We start from the raw sequence: 18,092 nt of genomic DNA on the forward strand, positions 1-18,092 counted from the left end.
CCAGAATTTATGGGTTTATGAAGTCTGGCACACTGGAGAATATCATGTAAGCTATATAACCTGAGGATATTACATGGAGAAGTTTCAAAATGTAAATGCTCTCTGATATGAGGTAATAACCAGACTTCCTCATTTGGAGACTCTGCGCTAGAAAGTACACGTCTGATGTGGAAAGGAAGGGCCTGTGGAATTACATAGAGTCCCAGATCTCTCTCCTTGCTTCACCTGTCCCCTTTGACTATTTGCATCTTTACAATTATTAGTAAAGCTGATTCTAGGTAAGAGCTCTAACACATTGAGTCTGATTTGATAACATATTAGCTCACAAATAAAATTGTCAGAAATAATTATAGTGTAAGATTAATGATACTTTTAATATGATTACTTTCATAGAATAAACGAACAAAATGTCAAGTTGACATAGCTAATTAGCACAGTACAGTGTACTTACAGGCTTCAATAAGGTATCTTTTACCCTATGAAGGAACTTGTTTAGGCATTCATAGGAAAAAAATTTACCAAAACCACAGTATGTGAAACTATAGAAAAAAACTCAATAACTTTTTAAAAAGCATATATAACCAGAAACATCACAAAATTCTAAAGAGTATATGAATACATACAACAATAAACCTCCAATCTAAGGGGTATACGCAGCCTAGAATACTTCTGAACATGTCCTCTGAAATGGGATTCTCCCTAGAGTTGTGATGAGGTTCAAATGATATGATAATTATATTATTTTGATGATATATCATTTCACTTAACTTTTATGCCTTTACAGATTATAACCTATACTATTTTTTTCGATTTGTGATCTCCTAATGACAACCACTTAGGATTAAGCTGTGCAGAAGCCTGAGACAAAGTGATCCTAACTACTGATTACAAGCTCAAAGGTTGGTTTTAATAATAGATTTCAGAATATAAAACTAGGTGAAGAATAAAACAAAAGGAGAGAGTTTTAAACTAGAGGAGAAGAGGTAGCAGGCAGAACAAGGTCTCAAAGAAGAACACATAAATTCTCATATTAAGAATATTCAGGATAGGAAGAAATAACAGCCTTAGAGAGGAAGAGGTTAAAAAAGAATACAGATAGGCCAGGAGTGGTTGCTCACGCCTATAATCCCAGCACTTTGGGAGGCCGATGCAGGCTGATCACCCGAGGTCAGGCGTTTGAGACCCGCCTGGTCAACATGGCAAAACCTCGTCTCTACTAAAAATACAAGTTAGCCAGGCGTGGTGGCAGGCACCTGTAGTCCCAGCTACTCAGGAGGCTGTAGCAGGAGAATCATTTGAACCCAGAAGGCGGAGGTTGCAGTGAGCAGAGATGGGGACACCGCACTCCAGCCTGGGCAACAGAGAGAGACTCCGTCTCAAATAAAAAAAAAAAGAAATACAGATATAGGCTACTGTGTATATTTACCTGTGAGGAATTAAAGGATCTGAAGACATGTTGCACATCTTTGGGTCTTTTTTTTCCTAGATATCAAATTTCATGTTTATTAAATTATCTCCTCCAATATCTAGGAAAGTGTCTAGCTATATCATAGGATGTTCTCATCTTACTGAAGCAGTATACTACAGTGGATAACATAATTAGCTTTATAATCAGTTATAAGTTGCTGAATTTCTCTAAGCTTGAGTTTCCTATTCTGTAAGACAGGGATAAAAATGGTATCTACCTAGTGAGACAGTAAATATAAAACACATCATATATTGCCTGGCGCATAGTAAATGCTCAGTAAAAGCTAGTTGTTACTTTCATTATCGAGTAAGAGATTTGTTGCACATTTTGAGTAATTTCAGTATATGTTTGAATTTTACCATCTCCTTTTCCAGCTAAGTAACTTACTGATCTTTAAATGTTGATAGCTAATTTAACTAACTTTCAAAGAAAAAGAAACTGTTTTAGAAGCCAATATTTCTACTAATATCAAAGTTAAAAGTATAGACACTATTAGAAAAGGCAGCAAAGACTTGGGTTTCATACACCATAGTCTATAAAATTAGAACCTATGATTTTAAAGGATAAAGATCAAGTCAATTTTTTTCTTGGTTGGGCAGAAAAAGCAAACTCTCATTTCTAAAAATACTCAGGATTTCTTCACAAAGAAGTCATCCTGCAACAAAATACCCTATTATTATAGAAAGCAAGAATAGGACAGTATGTCATCAATAAGACTATAAAAATGAAGCAGTATCTGAGCCAAGGAAAAAATTTCTCTGGAAAAATAAATAAACAGAGGTCTTTTCTCCAAATTTAATTAAGACTGAGAGTTTGTTTTGTCACCATTTATTTGATACTCTCAAGTAGGTAATAACCACTTCCTAAGAAAATTACAAATGACCTATTAATTAAGAAAAATGCTGTATGTATTTGCTTTGTTTAGAAAAGACAAAAAAATTTGTAAAAGAACCATAAATAAGGAATAAAATTTGACATCTAAGAACAGCAAATATATAGTCTTTCTAGTATTCACTTTATATTTAAATTTATTCCAGTTTTTAAAAAGCATTACAGAAGAAGTTGAAGTCACAGTAGCCAACCCAGTATGCCCTAATTCCTGCTACAAATTCAAGACATATACATACTATGAATTTTATGAATTCAAGGAATACCTAGGCTATGAATTTGGCTTTCTATGATGCAACCATTCCATTGCATAATCACAGTGAAAAATAGAACACAAACCAAACCAAACCAAACCAAACCACGGTAGTGATGTGGTAATCTTGTAAACTACAAACTTTATCACTGAATCAGATTTCCCTTTGCTGATGAGATTCAAAACAAAAAAAAAAGAAAACAGGCTTTACATTTAGATCAAAAAGGACAACTTTTCTTTCTAATTAACTTAACCAAATGTATCACTGAAATTTACAACAGGGAAGTATTCTAAAGATTGAGTATCTTTTGTTCTCAAACTCTTCGTACACTGCATACAAGTTATTATATATAATAAACCATGGAAAGAATGTAGTGTGTGCATATATATATTTTACATATATATATAAATATTTAAATTCCAGTTTATTCCAGTTTTTAAACAGCATTACAAAAGAAGTTAAAGTCAGAGTAGCCAACTATACATTGTGTGTGTATGTGTATATATATACATGCATACACACACACACACACTACATTCTTTCCATGGTAAAATAAAATCAGCAATTATATAGTAGCTCAAAGCCTCTGAATAATTTAAGACTACAAAAATGACTATTCAGAAGAAATTACAGGGAAAAATTTAGGTAGGCAATGTAATTTAGTAAGAACCTTGGTTAAGAGAAAGTGAAAGATAAATTGTAACTTCCTATTTTATTGCTATTCTCAAGGCAAAATCTCTAAAGATTTTATTTCTCATAGGACTATCATTAAAAAAAGGTATATGAAAAAGACTAAGTAATCTGCAAACCACAGAGACACAAATCATCACTGACAGTCAAATACAGAATACTTTTTCTTCTTGAATGACTGGATACAAAGGGGATTATACCTTTGAGAAAGAAAAGTTTTATCAGATGGATTCCATGAATTTTACGAGAGTGTGCAGTGAGGGGAGGGAAGAACACAAGAAACAAATATACTTCATATCAAAGAGTCGTTTCCTAGATGTTTTTATTCAGATTAACTGGGATAACTTTGTCCTATTAAACACTTTAGTATACCTTTAAAAGGAAGAAAGGGTGAGAAGCTTTGATAACCTAACTCAATTAAAATATTGTTAGAGAGTTTTCTTTCTCTTTTACCTAATTCAAAACTTGAAAGTTATACCAAAATATAATAGGCAAACATGCATGCAAAATGACCCTGCAATTAAGAAAATTGCTGGGACCAAATGTTGTTTTTAAGTTCTACAGTAAAACCGTCTCCCAGACATTTAATGTCATGTCATTTGGTAAATGAAAGTTTCCTCAAAGTAAGAGCAGCGAGAAGACCTAAAAATTATGCTAGTGAAGAGTCTGACTGAAAAAAAACAAAAATATGGGATCATGTTGGCCTAACACTAATTTTACTTGAAGTTACTACAGAACTGAATAAAATGCAGATACCAATACATAAAATTTATTGAGTTGGCAACAAGGAAAGCATGATGTCAGCCACCAATATCACCATCCACATTCCCAAATAGCGTGAAGACTTTAATTCTCGAACTGACTTCATGTTAAAGTTACAGTAAAAATTAAAAACCTGAGGCATGAGGCATTATTAAACATAGATGAATTTAGTTTGGCACAATTTTGACTCAAATTAGCCTAGCACTTTAACAAATTCAGTCAAAAACAGAAAAATGCAAGCTTAAACATTACAATTTTCTAAATGTACTACATTTTCTCCAAATAGACTGATACAAGATATCTTAGGCAACTCTCAAGCATATTCAAGTAAGCAATACCACACACAAACAAAATGCAGGATAACAGGATACTCAGAAACATACGCACATTCACACCCACAGAAGTCCTTACCTTCATGGCATGGATCTCTTCAAGCAATCGTTGTGCCCGTCTTTGGTTTCTTAACAGTGCATCTTCAGTACCCCTGCAAAAAATACATTACAATATGTAGCCAGGCAAAGCATTAATTTTTAGACTCATACTGTAATGGATAATCACTTCATTTCTTTTTAGAAAAGTGTAATAAATCTCTAAACAACAAACACGCCACTATCCTACACTGCCCATTTTCCCCACTCCCAAAGGAAACCTCAATTTACTAAACAAACCCATATGTCAGTAACTGGCAAAAATAAGTACTGTCTTGGCATTGTATTAATGACTATCATTGCTGATAGTTTGCCTTCTCTAGTTCCTTAACAACACTTTTTTAATCAATCAATAGTATATTTAATGTAATATAAATTTCGTAAGTTACAATTAGAATTTGGCTACAATTTTATCTAATGAAAATTTGCTCTCTGGAATTTAAGAAAAAATAAAGAAGAGCTATATTCTGACATATTTATGAAAGAGCAGGAAATTAATCAGGAACAAAACATATCTGAAGGCTAAGTATTCATGCTTACATTATAAGAAGAACTATAAATAAAATACTTTTTCACTAACACTAATGATACTGAAAATACAAAATACTGTATTTTTCAAAAAAATTACATGGAACACAATGTTCTAATAAACACTTTCACAAGGTACTGAAGATTTCAAATTGCTTAGCAATTCAAGAAAAAATGTGATATAAAATCTTCAAAACTGATTGTTAAGGTATTACTAGATTTGTTAAGCTGTATCAGTATCTTACAATAACTTCTAATAACATAAAACAGATAAGCCCAAGGGAATTTTATTCTGAAGAGACCAAAAGAGAGTTTTGCAAAAGCAGCAGAAAAATTCATCCTGTATCTTGAGCAATGATGTCCAAACCATAGAAGGGCATGCTGACACAGCACATTCTATCTCACATCATCTCCACATTCGAAACAAAAATGCTGTATGAGTAAGATATTTGATTACTTCTCTATATCCCACCCTAAACATTTTAAAGCATCAAATAAAAACAACTTTTGACATTTTATTAGTCACAAGTTCATGACTTTAAATGACTAACTTTTTTGACTTCAGTCTGCCAACACTCCTGACAAGTTTTCGGATAACCAAAACTCGAATTCTCTTCACTTCTTTTCTCATCTTCACAACCTTTGAAGAATAAAGTCATAATTAGAAGAAACACACTTACTTCAGGAACAAACACACTTTATTTTGAGTCTTAATATTGTAGACTTAGTCTACCACTTTACCTTTTTTGTCTAACTATATTCATAGCTTGATGTAATCAAACCTCTTCGATAAATAGTGAAGGAATAAATCAGCAGTGTAAAAATGTGTCTAAGGGCTTAAGAAAAACAAGTTATAATTTTTTAAAAAGTCATGGTATTGCCCGAGATAAGTATTTTAATGTTACACTTATATCTTGCTGGGCTTGGAACACAATAAACAGTGAGTTCCCTGAAATCGGAACCTGTCATATTCATCTTTGTATTCTCACCGTTTAAAACACAGCCTCACTCATAATGGTAGGAATTTAATTTGTTGAATGACTATTTTAATTAGCAATTTATTTTATTTATTTATAAAACAAACCTTTCATTATTTTTAGTACTAAATTATTTCAAGTATAATTTTAAAAGTAGCTCCACAAACACAAGGGCATTGTGTGCAAGCATATGTGCATGTCAACATAAATGCTCCCCCCGCCACACATATACAAATAGATACTTTAAATCATCCTACTAGAGAACAAGGTTTAACTCTAAGAACAAAAAACAGAGCTATAGACCAAGAAATGGAAATTCTAGTTATAAAAAAAAATACACATCATAGTAGCTTTCAGTGCAATGGCATGTAATCACGGAGTTTATGTTTTGTCTATCACAGTTAGGAGGTATACATCTTAAAAATTACTCCTGGAATGTCCTTCTTCCCCTTCTTCACTTTAGGGACTACATAAAATTCAGTTCCGATATAATCCTTCCAGTGAAACCTTCAATGACTTCCTCAGTTAGAGATAACCACTCCATCCCTGCGGCCCCCACTATACAGATTCTGTCATTAAAGCATCTACCTCACTGCATTGTTACTAATGGCTCACGTAGCTGTCTTTTTCTATAGACAGCAAGCTCCTAGAAAATAGGAGTCTTGTAATATTTATATAGTGTTTTCTTTGTCCTGCAAGAGTGCCTGGCACACAAAATTCCTCAAATTCTTCTTGCCAAAATAACATTATCAACATCATCCTGTGTCTTTAAGGCTCTTCCATTTAATTAATAATATCTTCTCTTACCCTTCACATCATTCATTCCCTTATTCACTGAAGATATTAGCAACCAACTTACAACTTCTTTATACCCTAAGTTCTGCCATCATTCTGTGTAACTTACATGTCCAGTTGAATAGCCCATTTGATAATTATATCTTCACTTCTTATTTTCTAAAGACCTAATCTATTCTATCTCAGCCATCTACTTCCATGGCTACACTGTCAACCTTGTCTTCATTCATAATATTCAACTTCTAAAACCATTAATTCAAATATTCCACACTGTGATCACAACCTCTATCAGCTTGCTTGCTCAACTCCACCCACCACAACCATCTTTGACTTCATTAGGACCACCAATCCTTTACATGTTCCTCTTTTTATGCAGTTTAGATACATGATAAACACTTGCCAATTTCTTAAACTCCTATCCCTCTGGTTAAGAAACCATAGTCTTGAATGAAAAAAACACTCTGAGTTCTTCATTGTTGTATGCCAATAGCAAATACTTGTAACATTCTGTCTACTATAAATTCATCATAATTAACCTCAAGTGGACCCCCATTCTTTCTAGCCATCCTATATTTTTCTGTTCAATTCACTCTACAATGCCTGTTTTAAACTTTTGCCTACTGTCCTGAATCCTCTAGTCTCCATCCTCCCTTCTTTCTTTCAATTGCATGGAGAAAATAATTATCAGTTGGGGACCATCATTTTTCTACTACCATGAATGCAAATGTACTTCCATGACCCATCTTCCTTTATGAATAAAGTTACAATACAAGATATACCACTACACATATCTGAAGTTAATCTTTTAACTGTCTTTTAGAGCCTATTCTCTTCTGCCTTCCTAGAACCTCTACTATGGATTATCCCTTTACAATAGCATTGTCATTCTTTTCCTTTTAACACATTTGTTTCTCACTGATTTTTAAACATGCTTGAGTCATTTTCATTAGAGACTAAATAAACATCCTCATTACATAGTTCACTAGGACCACCCCCTCTTTAGTTATGTGGAGAATTAAGCTTTTAGAAAGAGACATCCAAACTCAGTATCTCTATTTCTGCATGCCACACAAACCCAGTTTGATTTTCATCCTCATAAAGTCTACTAAAAGATGTCACTAAGGACATCAATGATTTCCAAAAACGCCCCTGAAATCCAATGGAAATTCAACATTTTTGACCACTTTCTCTTTCTTCAAACATTCTTCCCTTGGTTTTCCAAGACAGTTTTCTTCTTTCCTTTCTACTCACTCTATTTTGATCTTCTTTGAAAATTCATCCACCTCTACCCACTCATAAAATGTTAAGAGTTGAAGGGGCAGTCCCAAGCCAGTGTTTCTTTTCACAATACATTGCTTAGCTCTGGGAGATCTTATGTGTGCATATTTGTCACCTAAACAAAGAGGAGTCAAAAATTTTACCTTCAGCTGAGATCACTCCTTTTAGCTTCAAGCCCAAATGTGCAACTTTCTGCTTGACATTTCTTTCTGAGTGTGCTCAAAATCACCTCAAATTCACACTTAAACTCATGTTCTTCACCTCCAATAAGACTCTTCCCTTCTTTTGTTGGGGAGAGGAGTTTCATATTTATTTTAGTTATAAACCTAAGGGTCATTAGAGGTAGCTCTCTTAATCCTTCACAATGAATCTCCAAGTCCTATTGATCTTAAATCCTAACTATCTTTCAAATTGTACCACTTTTTCCCCTACCTTGACCTTTTCACAATCGTGGCTGAGATACTGTTAACTGGTTTCTCCGCACCTATTCTTGCCTCTCTCCAATCAGTTATCCACAATGCCATCAGAATAAAATTTTTTAAAGTACATATCCAATGTCACACCTTTACGTAACTCTTTTTAACGGTCTCCAATTGTTCTCAGAAGAACCACACTGGCCTTTCAGTCCCCTGTCCTCACCATGCTCACTTCTACTACAAAGCCTTTACACCTACCATTTCCACTGGTCAGAATGTTCTTTCTTCCTATGTCAGCTTGTTAACATCTATTCATCCTGATTTTGGACCAACTGTCATTTCTATGAAGAGTCTCTTCTGGCCTCCCTGAGAGGGTCACAAGTACCTTTACTTGGTAACTTAATACTTTACTTTTAATCTGATTATTTTTAATATGTCTTTCTCCAGTAGGTTATAAATTCTGTGAAGGTCAAGTATCTGGTTTTATCCAACACTGCATCTCAACACCTAACATAATGCATGGCACACAGTATATGTCCAATAAATATTGGTTAAATAAATGAACAGAAATGTAACAATACACAGTCTATTCACTGTTTCAAATGCATAATATATTTTTTAAATGCACAGTAATCAGGCTTCTTTCCCCCTAGATAAGTTAACCTCTTAGGAATTTGTTTCAAAATTAGACCCATTTAGAAAAAAAACATACTTTGCATAAATGAAAAGGCACACAGACAAGGTTTAAGGAAAAAAAAAAAAAAAAAAGAACTGCCACGTTGCATAAACAGAATTATATGGTGTCATGATACATTTTTAAAAGTTATCCATAAAATAAACTAATAGCAAGTGATGAACTATATATTAAAATATATTAACAAATGTTTCTAATTGCTTAACTTTGCAGGTGTATGAGATGATAATATACCATTTGCTAATCACTGTTAACCAAACTTAACTAATAAACTGCAGAGGGCAGAGTTGGTCCTTGGTTGCAGTCCAATCATAAGAAAGCTTGTCTCCAATTTTAAAATTCCAATTTAAGAAATACTATGTTTGCATTAATGGATAAGGGAACTCTAAAACCAAAAAGAATACCTCATATATTTAAGACTTAGGTTTCCCCAAACACTTAGATTTTTGCAAAACTGAGGACAAATATAGCCTTTAAGTTAGGATTTAAAAGGCTGCCAATTCATTTGTCACCCAGGAGTTATAAAGTTGGTTGACAGACAACTCAGAAGTCAATGAACAGACCTAATACACCAATACTGCCAGAAGTCCAAGTGCACTGCTTAATGGCAGTACACTTTGGCAAAACTCTAACCAAAAGCAAGAACTATCATTGTTAGAATTGTAAAAACAGTATGATTATTGTTTAGGAGGGAAAGAACAGAGCAATAGTGTGAGCACAGAGAAAACAGAGGCTTAGAAATGTAAATAAAATATGCTGACACAGAAGAAAGCAAATGAAAGAGAAGTAGAAGGGGTCTGAAGACAGAAATTGAAGTGAAGATCTGAAGCCATCACCAACAAGACTGACGAAGCCAAGCTGAGGGGCTTCCAAACAGCAAGAGAACGCATTTAAGACAATCTATAAGATCTAAAGAAAAAGAGTTAAGACTTACATACACAGTGAATATATATGTACTGACAGTGAAGTACCACCTATAAATTAGGCATACAGAGGCCTTTAAAGGTAACCTGGCAAAATCTAAACATAGGGCATCTCTTGTATAGACAATATAAAAATACTATAAATACAATGGAAGTCTAATATAGCTATTTGGGAAAAGACCATGTGAGATGACTCAGAAGAGTCAACATAAACACAGGAAAGGAAACCACAGAGAGGCAAAAGTTGGCAGTGTCCAACTCAAGGAAATTCCAAAGAAAGGGTTCCCCAGCTCAGAGACTTGACAAATCTAATCTGTTCTGGAATAACTCAATTATGGGAACAGATGCATCATAGCTCAACATGAATCATGCAACTAAAACCCCTTTCTGCATTTCTACATACCAAGCAGCTGATGGTCAGTGTATACAGGAAAAGAATGTGTTTTACAATGTGAGCATTACTATGTATATTAGATTTTTTAAAATAAGCTACCTTTCTCATTCACACAATCTCTTATACACTTATGTTTAATATGAATTTGCTTTTTAGAGAATGAGCTCTATTTCTGTGGTGACAATGATAGGAAGTTTCTGATATACAAAGCAGACAGCAGACTTTGGTCCAAAGACAAAATTAAATGCTACTTGAATTGACTTTTGGCTGGCTATGTGTTAGCTGGCCAACTAGTTAGCCTCTGATAATTCACCAACTTTACCATGCTTTTGAGTTAGCCTGTAATAAAAATCTATAGTTATTAGAAAATAGTTATTCCAAGAGCTAGTATTCTTCCAGGGGAACTTGCGGTGTTCAGAAAAATCTAACTATATCTGTGTTTCTAAGAACACGTTAAAACTTCTGTTACTCATTAATTACTTATCAGGTTAGTAAATACAAAAGAACTATGACAACACATTCTGTGTATGAGGTTGTGAGGAAACAGACAAATACACTGCTGGTAGAAATGCAAACTGGTTTACTCCTTTGGAGGAAACCTTGCTGTACTTTAACAAAAGTCCTACTTCTAGGAATGTATTCCGAAGACACCTTCTCAACAACAGGAAAAGGCTACACACAAGATTATTCATTGCAGCACTTTAACAAAATGTAGCATGAGAGAGAAGATAATGTATATAAATAAAGCATATAGCAATGTAGTATTCTAAATCAATGCAACAGATCTGTAGGTATTACATGGATAAAACTTGAAAAGTAACATTTGGTGAATAAAATACAGAAGTCCCCCCTTACCAACAATTTTGTTGTCAGGAGTTTCAATTACCTGCGGTTAGCCAAAATTCCAAATATAAATAACTAATAAATTTTAAATTGTGTACCACTCTGAGCAGCATGATGAAATCTCTCACTGTACTACTCCATCCCACACGGGATGTAAATCATACATCCAGTGTATTCCTGCTGTATCTGTTACCTGCCCATTACAGTACAGAAAATAATAATAATAATGAAGACAGTTTGGTACTATCTAAGGTTTTAAGCATGCACTGGGGGTCTTTGAACATAACCCCCATGGATAAGGGGAGACTACTATAATTTATAATTTGTAAAACAATATACAGTTTAAAAGTACACAACACAATACTATACACTGGGTATAGATACTTATGTTACAAAAATTGTGAAAAATATAAAGAGAAAAACACACACCAAGAGGAATAATTACAGCTGAGGTAGAAAAGAAGATTGGTGGAATTAAACATTAAGATATAGCAAAACATTGACATTTCCTAAACAGAGGAAGCAGATTATAAGATTCGTTACATTATTTTCCATACGTTTGAAGTAATTCATAGTTAACAAAACTATTGGGTTTCTTGTCTTTTTTGGAGACAAGGTCTGGCTCTATTGCCCAGGCTGGAGAACAGTTGTGTGATCTCGGCTCATCGCAACCTCCGCCCCATCCTGAGCTCAAGCCATCTTCCCACATCAGCCTCCCAAGTAGCCGGGACTACAAATATGTACTACGATGTTTGGTTAATTTTTCTGTATTTTTTGTAGAGACGAGGTTTCACCACGTCGCCCAGGCTGGTCTCAAACTCGTGAGCACAAGTGATCCGCCAGCCTCAGCCTCCCAAAGTGCTGGGATTACAGAGTGAGGCACTGCACCTGGCCAAAATTATTGTTTTATAAAAAGGATCCTAATTATGTCATATGGATGATAACTTATTGTTGATTTTACTTTTTATTTCTGATGAGCAACAATTTTTAAAAATATCGAGGGCTTAGTGATTATCTACAATTTAACCATTATTGGGCACATGCTGCCACCTAGCAAAACTTCCCAGAATAGTTTAATAACTAAACACAAATTGGTTCTTTTCTTACAGATAGGCCCTAATTGAAATTTCAGAAAAAAATTGTTAAAAAATACTCTGCACCTAATCATGACATCGGAGTTTTGTAACTTCATAAGCACATATAAACATGGTTCCTAACATTCTTATGTTTTAAAATACGTGGAGGAAACTCATTTTGTTCTTTGGCACTTCAGTTTCTACCTTTACTGTCTTACAAGAAATGAAAAGCAATTTTCTAATGGGCTTACTGGTAATTTGCTATCAATGAATAAAATAGGCCAGGTGCGGTGGCTCATGCCTGTAATCCCAGCACTTTGCGAGGCCGAGGTCAGAAGATTGAGGCCATCTTGGCTAACACGGTGAAATCCCGTCTCTACTAAAAATACAAAAAAATATATATATATATTAGCCAGGAGTGACGGCAGGCACCTGTAGTCCCATCTATTCGGGAGGCTGAGGCAGGAGAATGGTGTGAACCTGGGAGGAGGAACTTGCAGTGAGCCGAGATTGCGCCACTGCACTCCAGCCAGGGGGACAGAGGGAGACTCCAACTCAAAAAAAAAAAAAAAAAGAAAAAAAGAATAAAATAATGTCAGCTGTATACATAGGATTTGGCCTTCCTATGAAATTAAAGCACTCCATCAGATTGCTACACCTCCTAATTCTGATTTTTACATATCACTGCTGTCTAAATTTTAGAAAACAGATGACTTGAGAAAATCTAGCTCTAGTTTTGCCAATTATTTACTCACTAAATTCTATGGCACTGGTTTTCAATTGTGCATTTCTCCTCTAGTTCTAATGAAAAGGGAGAAAAAAGTCAGCATTTAGGAGATTTTCCCTCTCATTGAACATTAGTTGACAGTTATGCTATCCATGCTTTCATCTGCCCAATATATATTTACTTCTTATATTTACCTGTAGACAAGGTACTGTGCTGGAGATTAGGGAAGCTGCTATAAAAAGCAATTAAAAATTCTCTCTTCTAAGTACCAAGAATATGCAACAAATAATCAAGATAGAGTAAAAAGTGATGGTTTATTTTTTAGAAGAGTAAAGATAAATTTTTACTTTACTTCGCAAGAATAACAACAAACTTTAATCTTAATCTCTTTACAACATAGTATTGGAAGTTCTGGCCAGGGCAATCAGGCAAGAGAAAGAAATAAAGGGTATTCACATAGGTAGAAAGGAAGTCAAATTGTCCCTGTTTGCAGATGACATGATTATATATTTAGAAAACCCCATCATCTCAGCCCAAAATCTCCTTACGCTTATAAGCAACTTCAGCAAAGTCTCAGGATACAAAATCAATATGCAAAAATCACAAGCATTCCTATACACCAATAACAAATGGGGAGCCAAATCATGAGTGAACTCCCATTCATAATTGCTACAAAGAGAAAAAAATGTCTAGAAATACAACCTAAAGGGATGTGAAGGACCTCTTCAATAACTACAAACCACTGCTCAGGGAAATAAGAGAGGACACACACAAATGGAAAAACATTCCATGCTCATAGGAAGAATCAATATTGTGAAAACGGCCATACTGCCCAAAGTAATTATAGATTCAATGCTATTCCCATCAAGCTACCATTGACTTTCTTCACAGAATTGGAAAAAACTAATTTAAATTTCATATGGAATCAAAAAAGAGCCTGCATAGCCAAGGCAATCCTAAGCACAAGGGACAAAGCTGGAGGCATCGTGCTACCTGACTTCAAACTATAATACAAAGCTACAGTAATCAAAACAGCATGGTACTGGTACCAAAACAGATATATACACCAATGGAACAGAACAGAGGCCTCAGAAACAATACCACACATCTACAAACATCTGATCTTTGACAAACCTGACAAAAACAAGCAATGGGGAAAGGATTCCCTATTTAATAAACGGTGTTGGGAAAACTGGCTAGGCATATGCAGAAAACGGAAACTGGACCCCTTCCTTACACCTCCTACAAAAATTAACTCAAAATGGATTAAAGATTTAAACGTCAGACCTAAAACCATAAAAACCCTAGAAGAAAACCTAGGCAATACCATTCAGGACACAGGCATGGACAAAGACTTCATGACTAAAACACCAAAAGCAATGGCAACAAAAGCCAAAAATGACAAATGGGATCTAATTAAACTAAAGAGCTTCTGCACAGCAAAAGAAATTACCATCAGAGTGAACAGGCAACCTACAGAATGGGAGAAAATTCTTGCAATCTACCCCTTTGACAAAGGGCTAATATCCAGAGTCTACAAAGAACTTAAACAAATTTACAAGAAAAAAAACAACCCCATCAAAAAGTGGACAAAGGATATGAACAGACATTTCTCAAAAGAAGTCATTTACACAGCCAATGAATATATGAAAAAAAAGCTCATCATCACTGGTCATTAGAGAAATGCAAATCCAAACCACAATGAGATACCATCTCAAGCCAGTTAGAATGGCAATCATTGAAAAGTCAGGAAACAACAGATGCTGGAGAGGATGTGAAGAAATAGGAACACTTTTACACTGTTGGTGGAAGTGTAAATTAGTTCAACCATAGTGCAAGGCAGTGTGGTGATTCCTCAAGGATCTAGCAATAGAAACACCATTTGACCCAGCATCCCATTACTGGCTATATACCCAAAGGATCATAAATCATTCTGTTATAAAGGCACGTGTGCACATATGTTTTTTGTGGCACTGTTTACAATAGCAAAGACTTTGAACCAACCCAAATGGCTATCAATGATAGACTGGATAATGAAAATGTGGCACATACACACCATGGAATACAATGCAGCCATAAAAAAGTATGAGTTCATGTCCTTTGCAGGGACATGGATGAAGCTGGAAACCATCATTCTCTGCAAAGCAACACAAGAAAAGAAAACCAAACACCGCATGTTCTCACTCATAAGTTGGAGTTGAACAATGAGAACACATGGACACAGGGAAGGGAACATCTCACAACAGGGCCTGTGCATCAGGGGGGGTGGGCAGGGGGAAGGATAGCATTAGGATAAATACCTAATGTAGATGACAGGTTGATGGGTGCAGTAACTACCATGGCGCATGTATACCTATGTAACAAACCTGCACGTTCTGCACATGTACCCCAGAATCTAAAGTATATATGTAAAAGATTAAAGTTTGAGAAGGAGTCCATGTAAGTAGCTGGGAAGCCAGTACAGCAGCTGTACTAGGATTCTAGTGGTGATGGAAAAGAAGTGAAAAGATTGAAAGCAAATTCAAATTATTTTTCAGATACATTTCCTCCTTAAGAAGTTGTTAATTCACTTCTGCCTATTTTCTGAGATGGTTTCTTTTAATTTCTATGAGGTATTTCCTATTAAAGGCATTAGTCCTTTGTCATATTTGCTGCATATTTTTTTTCTAGTTGGTTGTCCTTTTTCTTTTCTTTGATATGTTATTCAATTTTTTAATGTAGATAAATCTATAACTATCTTTCCTTTCGTGGTTTTTTCCCCCACTAATTTTAAATTATAATATCCTCCATCATCTCCACTTTTTTCTGACCTTTTTATACCCTTCACATTAGAACACACTAGACTTCAGTGATGGATGTGTATAGTTCCTGCTTTCATAAATTCATTTAATTACCTAGTAAACATATGTGTTACACGTGACAGACACATAAACACAGGAAGACAGAAACAGTTATGTAAGTGTTTCCAGAGGAGAAAGCAATCTGGCTGCACAAAGAATAGACACCTAACCCAGACCAAGGTGAGTTAATGAAGGTTTCCTAAAGGTCAAATTTTAACTGTTTTGAAGAAGAACAGAAGTTATCTAAGTGGAAAAACAGTCTTAAATGGCTTATACCCTGTCGTTTCCATCATCAAAGTCATTACAAAATTTGATATGAAGCTCCCTGAGGTTGAAATCCCAAGGACATTACTCCGATCTTTCATACATCACAGGTAACCTAATGGAAAATAGCCCACCAAATGCTTTCTGGCAGAAAGCATAAGCTTAATGTATGGTTATGAGTAAATAGTAACTGCTTGCAGCTTCCCTCTTCAGCATATCCTGTACTCCACTGTCAACTGAAATCCAGACTCGTTAATCTGGCAGTAGGGAATATATTTCAGTTTCATTTCCTTCTTCATCTCACAAGTTCTCATCAGTGAAGAGTTACCTATCCCATTTTCCCCACGGTTTTTTCTGCTACTAACCCTTTCCTGCTTATACCAGTTCCTCTGCCTGGAATGGCTTCTTCCCCTTTCCTGAATCACTGACTAAGTGATTCCTGGGGAAGATCCTTAAAGATCAAGTACAAATATTACCCACTTCATTTTCCCGCCTTGTTACTAGAAAATATGAAATATCTCTTACATTACTATGTGTACTCTAAACAGTGACCTGCTCATACACTGGATAAAGAATTTCCTTTCTATATGTCACTGTGAGTTCCTTACTCGATCCTTACGTTTCCAGCTTACTTTAAGACTTCGGATGACATTACTTTGTTGAATAGAAGCAGAAACCAGAGGCGAGTAAGTGGTAGGAATAGTATTTTGTTGACCTTAGCACATTATGGAAGAGACGGTGGTGAGAACAAATGTCTGATGAGAATGGACTGAAGAAGCAGAAAAAAGAATTGGGGATAGCAAGTATGAACAGTTCTTTATTGAAGTTCCGCTGTAAATGGAAGCAAAGGAGTAAGAAACTAACTGGAAGAGGAAACGAAGTACTGAGCATACAGTCTCATTCAAGATCAGCAATTTCTTAGAAGCTACAGCTCTTAATTTCTCTCTTTCATTTTCGACAGGCAATAAGGAGCAGGTAATGTGTACTGAAAGTTTAAGGGTCAGGCACTTGCAAATACTTCACATATCTCAGTTAATCTCACAACAACCCTGGGACGAACTATCTTGAGTTCCGCTTTACAGACGAAAATATTGAATATCCAGGCTAAAGGGTCTTCCCAAAGTCCCATACACATAAATTCGTGGGGCCTGACACATGTCTGTCACTTTAGTCACCTAGAGACCGAAAAGGGAAATTACCGGTTGCCAAACTCCAAGTTGTGGGAAACTCCCGTGGGCCCACTACGAAAGTTCCTCCAGCCGCACCCTCTTTGCCCGCCTCCGACCACGCGTCTCAAAAGACCTGGTTTTGAGGACCCTCAAAGTCAGCCCCATAGGTTCCTCGGCGCTCACCTCGTTATTGAGGTTCAGAGTTCCCGGCTGAGCCATGGTAGATTAAGGAATATGATCCGCCGTTGCCTGCACGTGAACTGAGTCTGTCAGACTACGGCTGCGTCGCCACGCCCCTCAACGGAAGCCTCTTCTGTCCACAATTCATCCGCCGTCTGCTCTAGCTGCCGCCTGGGAAAAGGAAACGTTGGCGCTTGGAGGGGAAAACCGGAACTGATATAGAGCAACTTCCGGCGCAAAGGGCGACGCAACGGAATTGCTCGTTCCTATGGAAACCAGAGGGGGCTGGTAGCGGTGGAACGTACAGGTTTTCAAGATGGGGGGGGGGCGGTGTGTGTGTGTGTGTGTCCCCTTAGTACACTGTATGTGTGTGTCCCTTTAGTACACTGCGCCCGCATTGTACTGGCCCTGGTTTTTCTCTCGTAATGGCGAGGGGGGCGCTGAACGGCTGTGAAAGAGCTCTTGTGAAATGGTCAAGCACTTGAATGAACGATTTTT

General features: G+C 35.9%; 1 protein-coding gene across 1 annotated transcript in view; it reads right to left on the reverse strand.

Annotated features, from left to right (window-relative positions):
• SRFBP1 (serum response factor binding protein 1) overlaps nucleotides 1-17,706 on the reverse strand; it is a 70,986-nt gene extending 53,280 nt beyond the window's left edge. The window contains exons 1-3 of the mRNA XM_011987788.1: nucleotides 17,598-17,706; nucleotides 5,570-5,658; nucleotides 4,474-4,546 (exon numbers count right to left, since the gene is read on the reverse strand). Of these exons, the coding sequence (XP_011843178.1) occupies nucleotides 4,474-4,546; nucleotides 5,570-5,658; nucleotides 17,598-17,633 (198 nt within the window). The 5' untranslated portion in view covers nucleotides 17,634-17,706. The remainder of the gene's footprint in view (nucleotides 1-4,473; nucleotides 4,547-5,569; nucleotides 5,659-17,597) is intronic.
• Nucleotides 17,707-18,092: the final 386 nt, after the last annotated feature.

This window comes from Mandrillus leucophaeus, unplaced genomic scaffold (genome assembly GCF_000951045.1).
Source record: "Mandrillus leucophaeus isolate KB7577 unplaced genomic scaffold, Mleu.le_1.0 Scaffold316, whole genome shotgun sequence".
NCBI lineage: Eukaryota > Metazoa > Chordata > Mammalia > Primates > Cercopithecidae > Mandrillus > Mandrillus leucophaeus.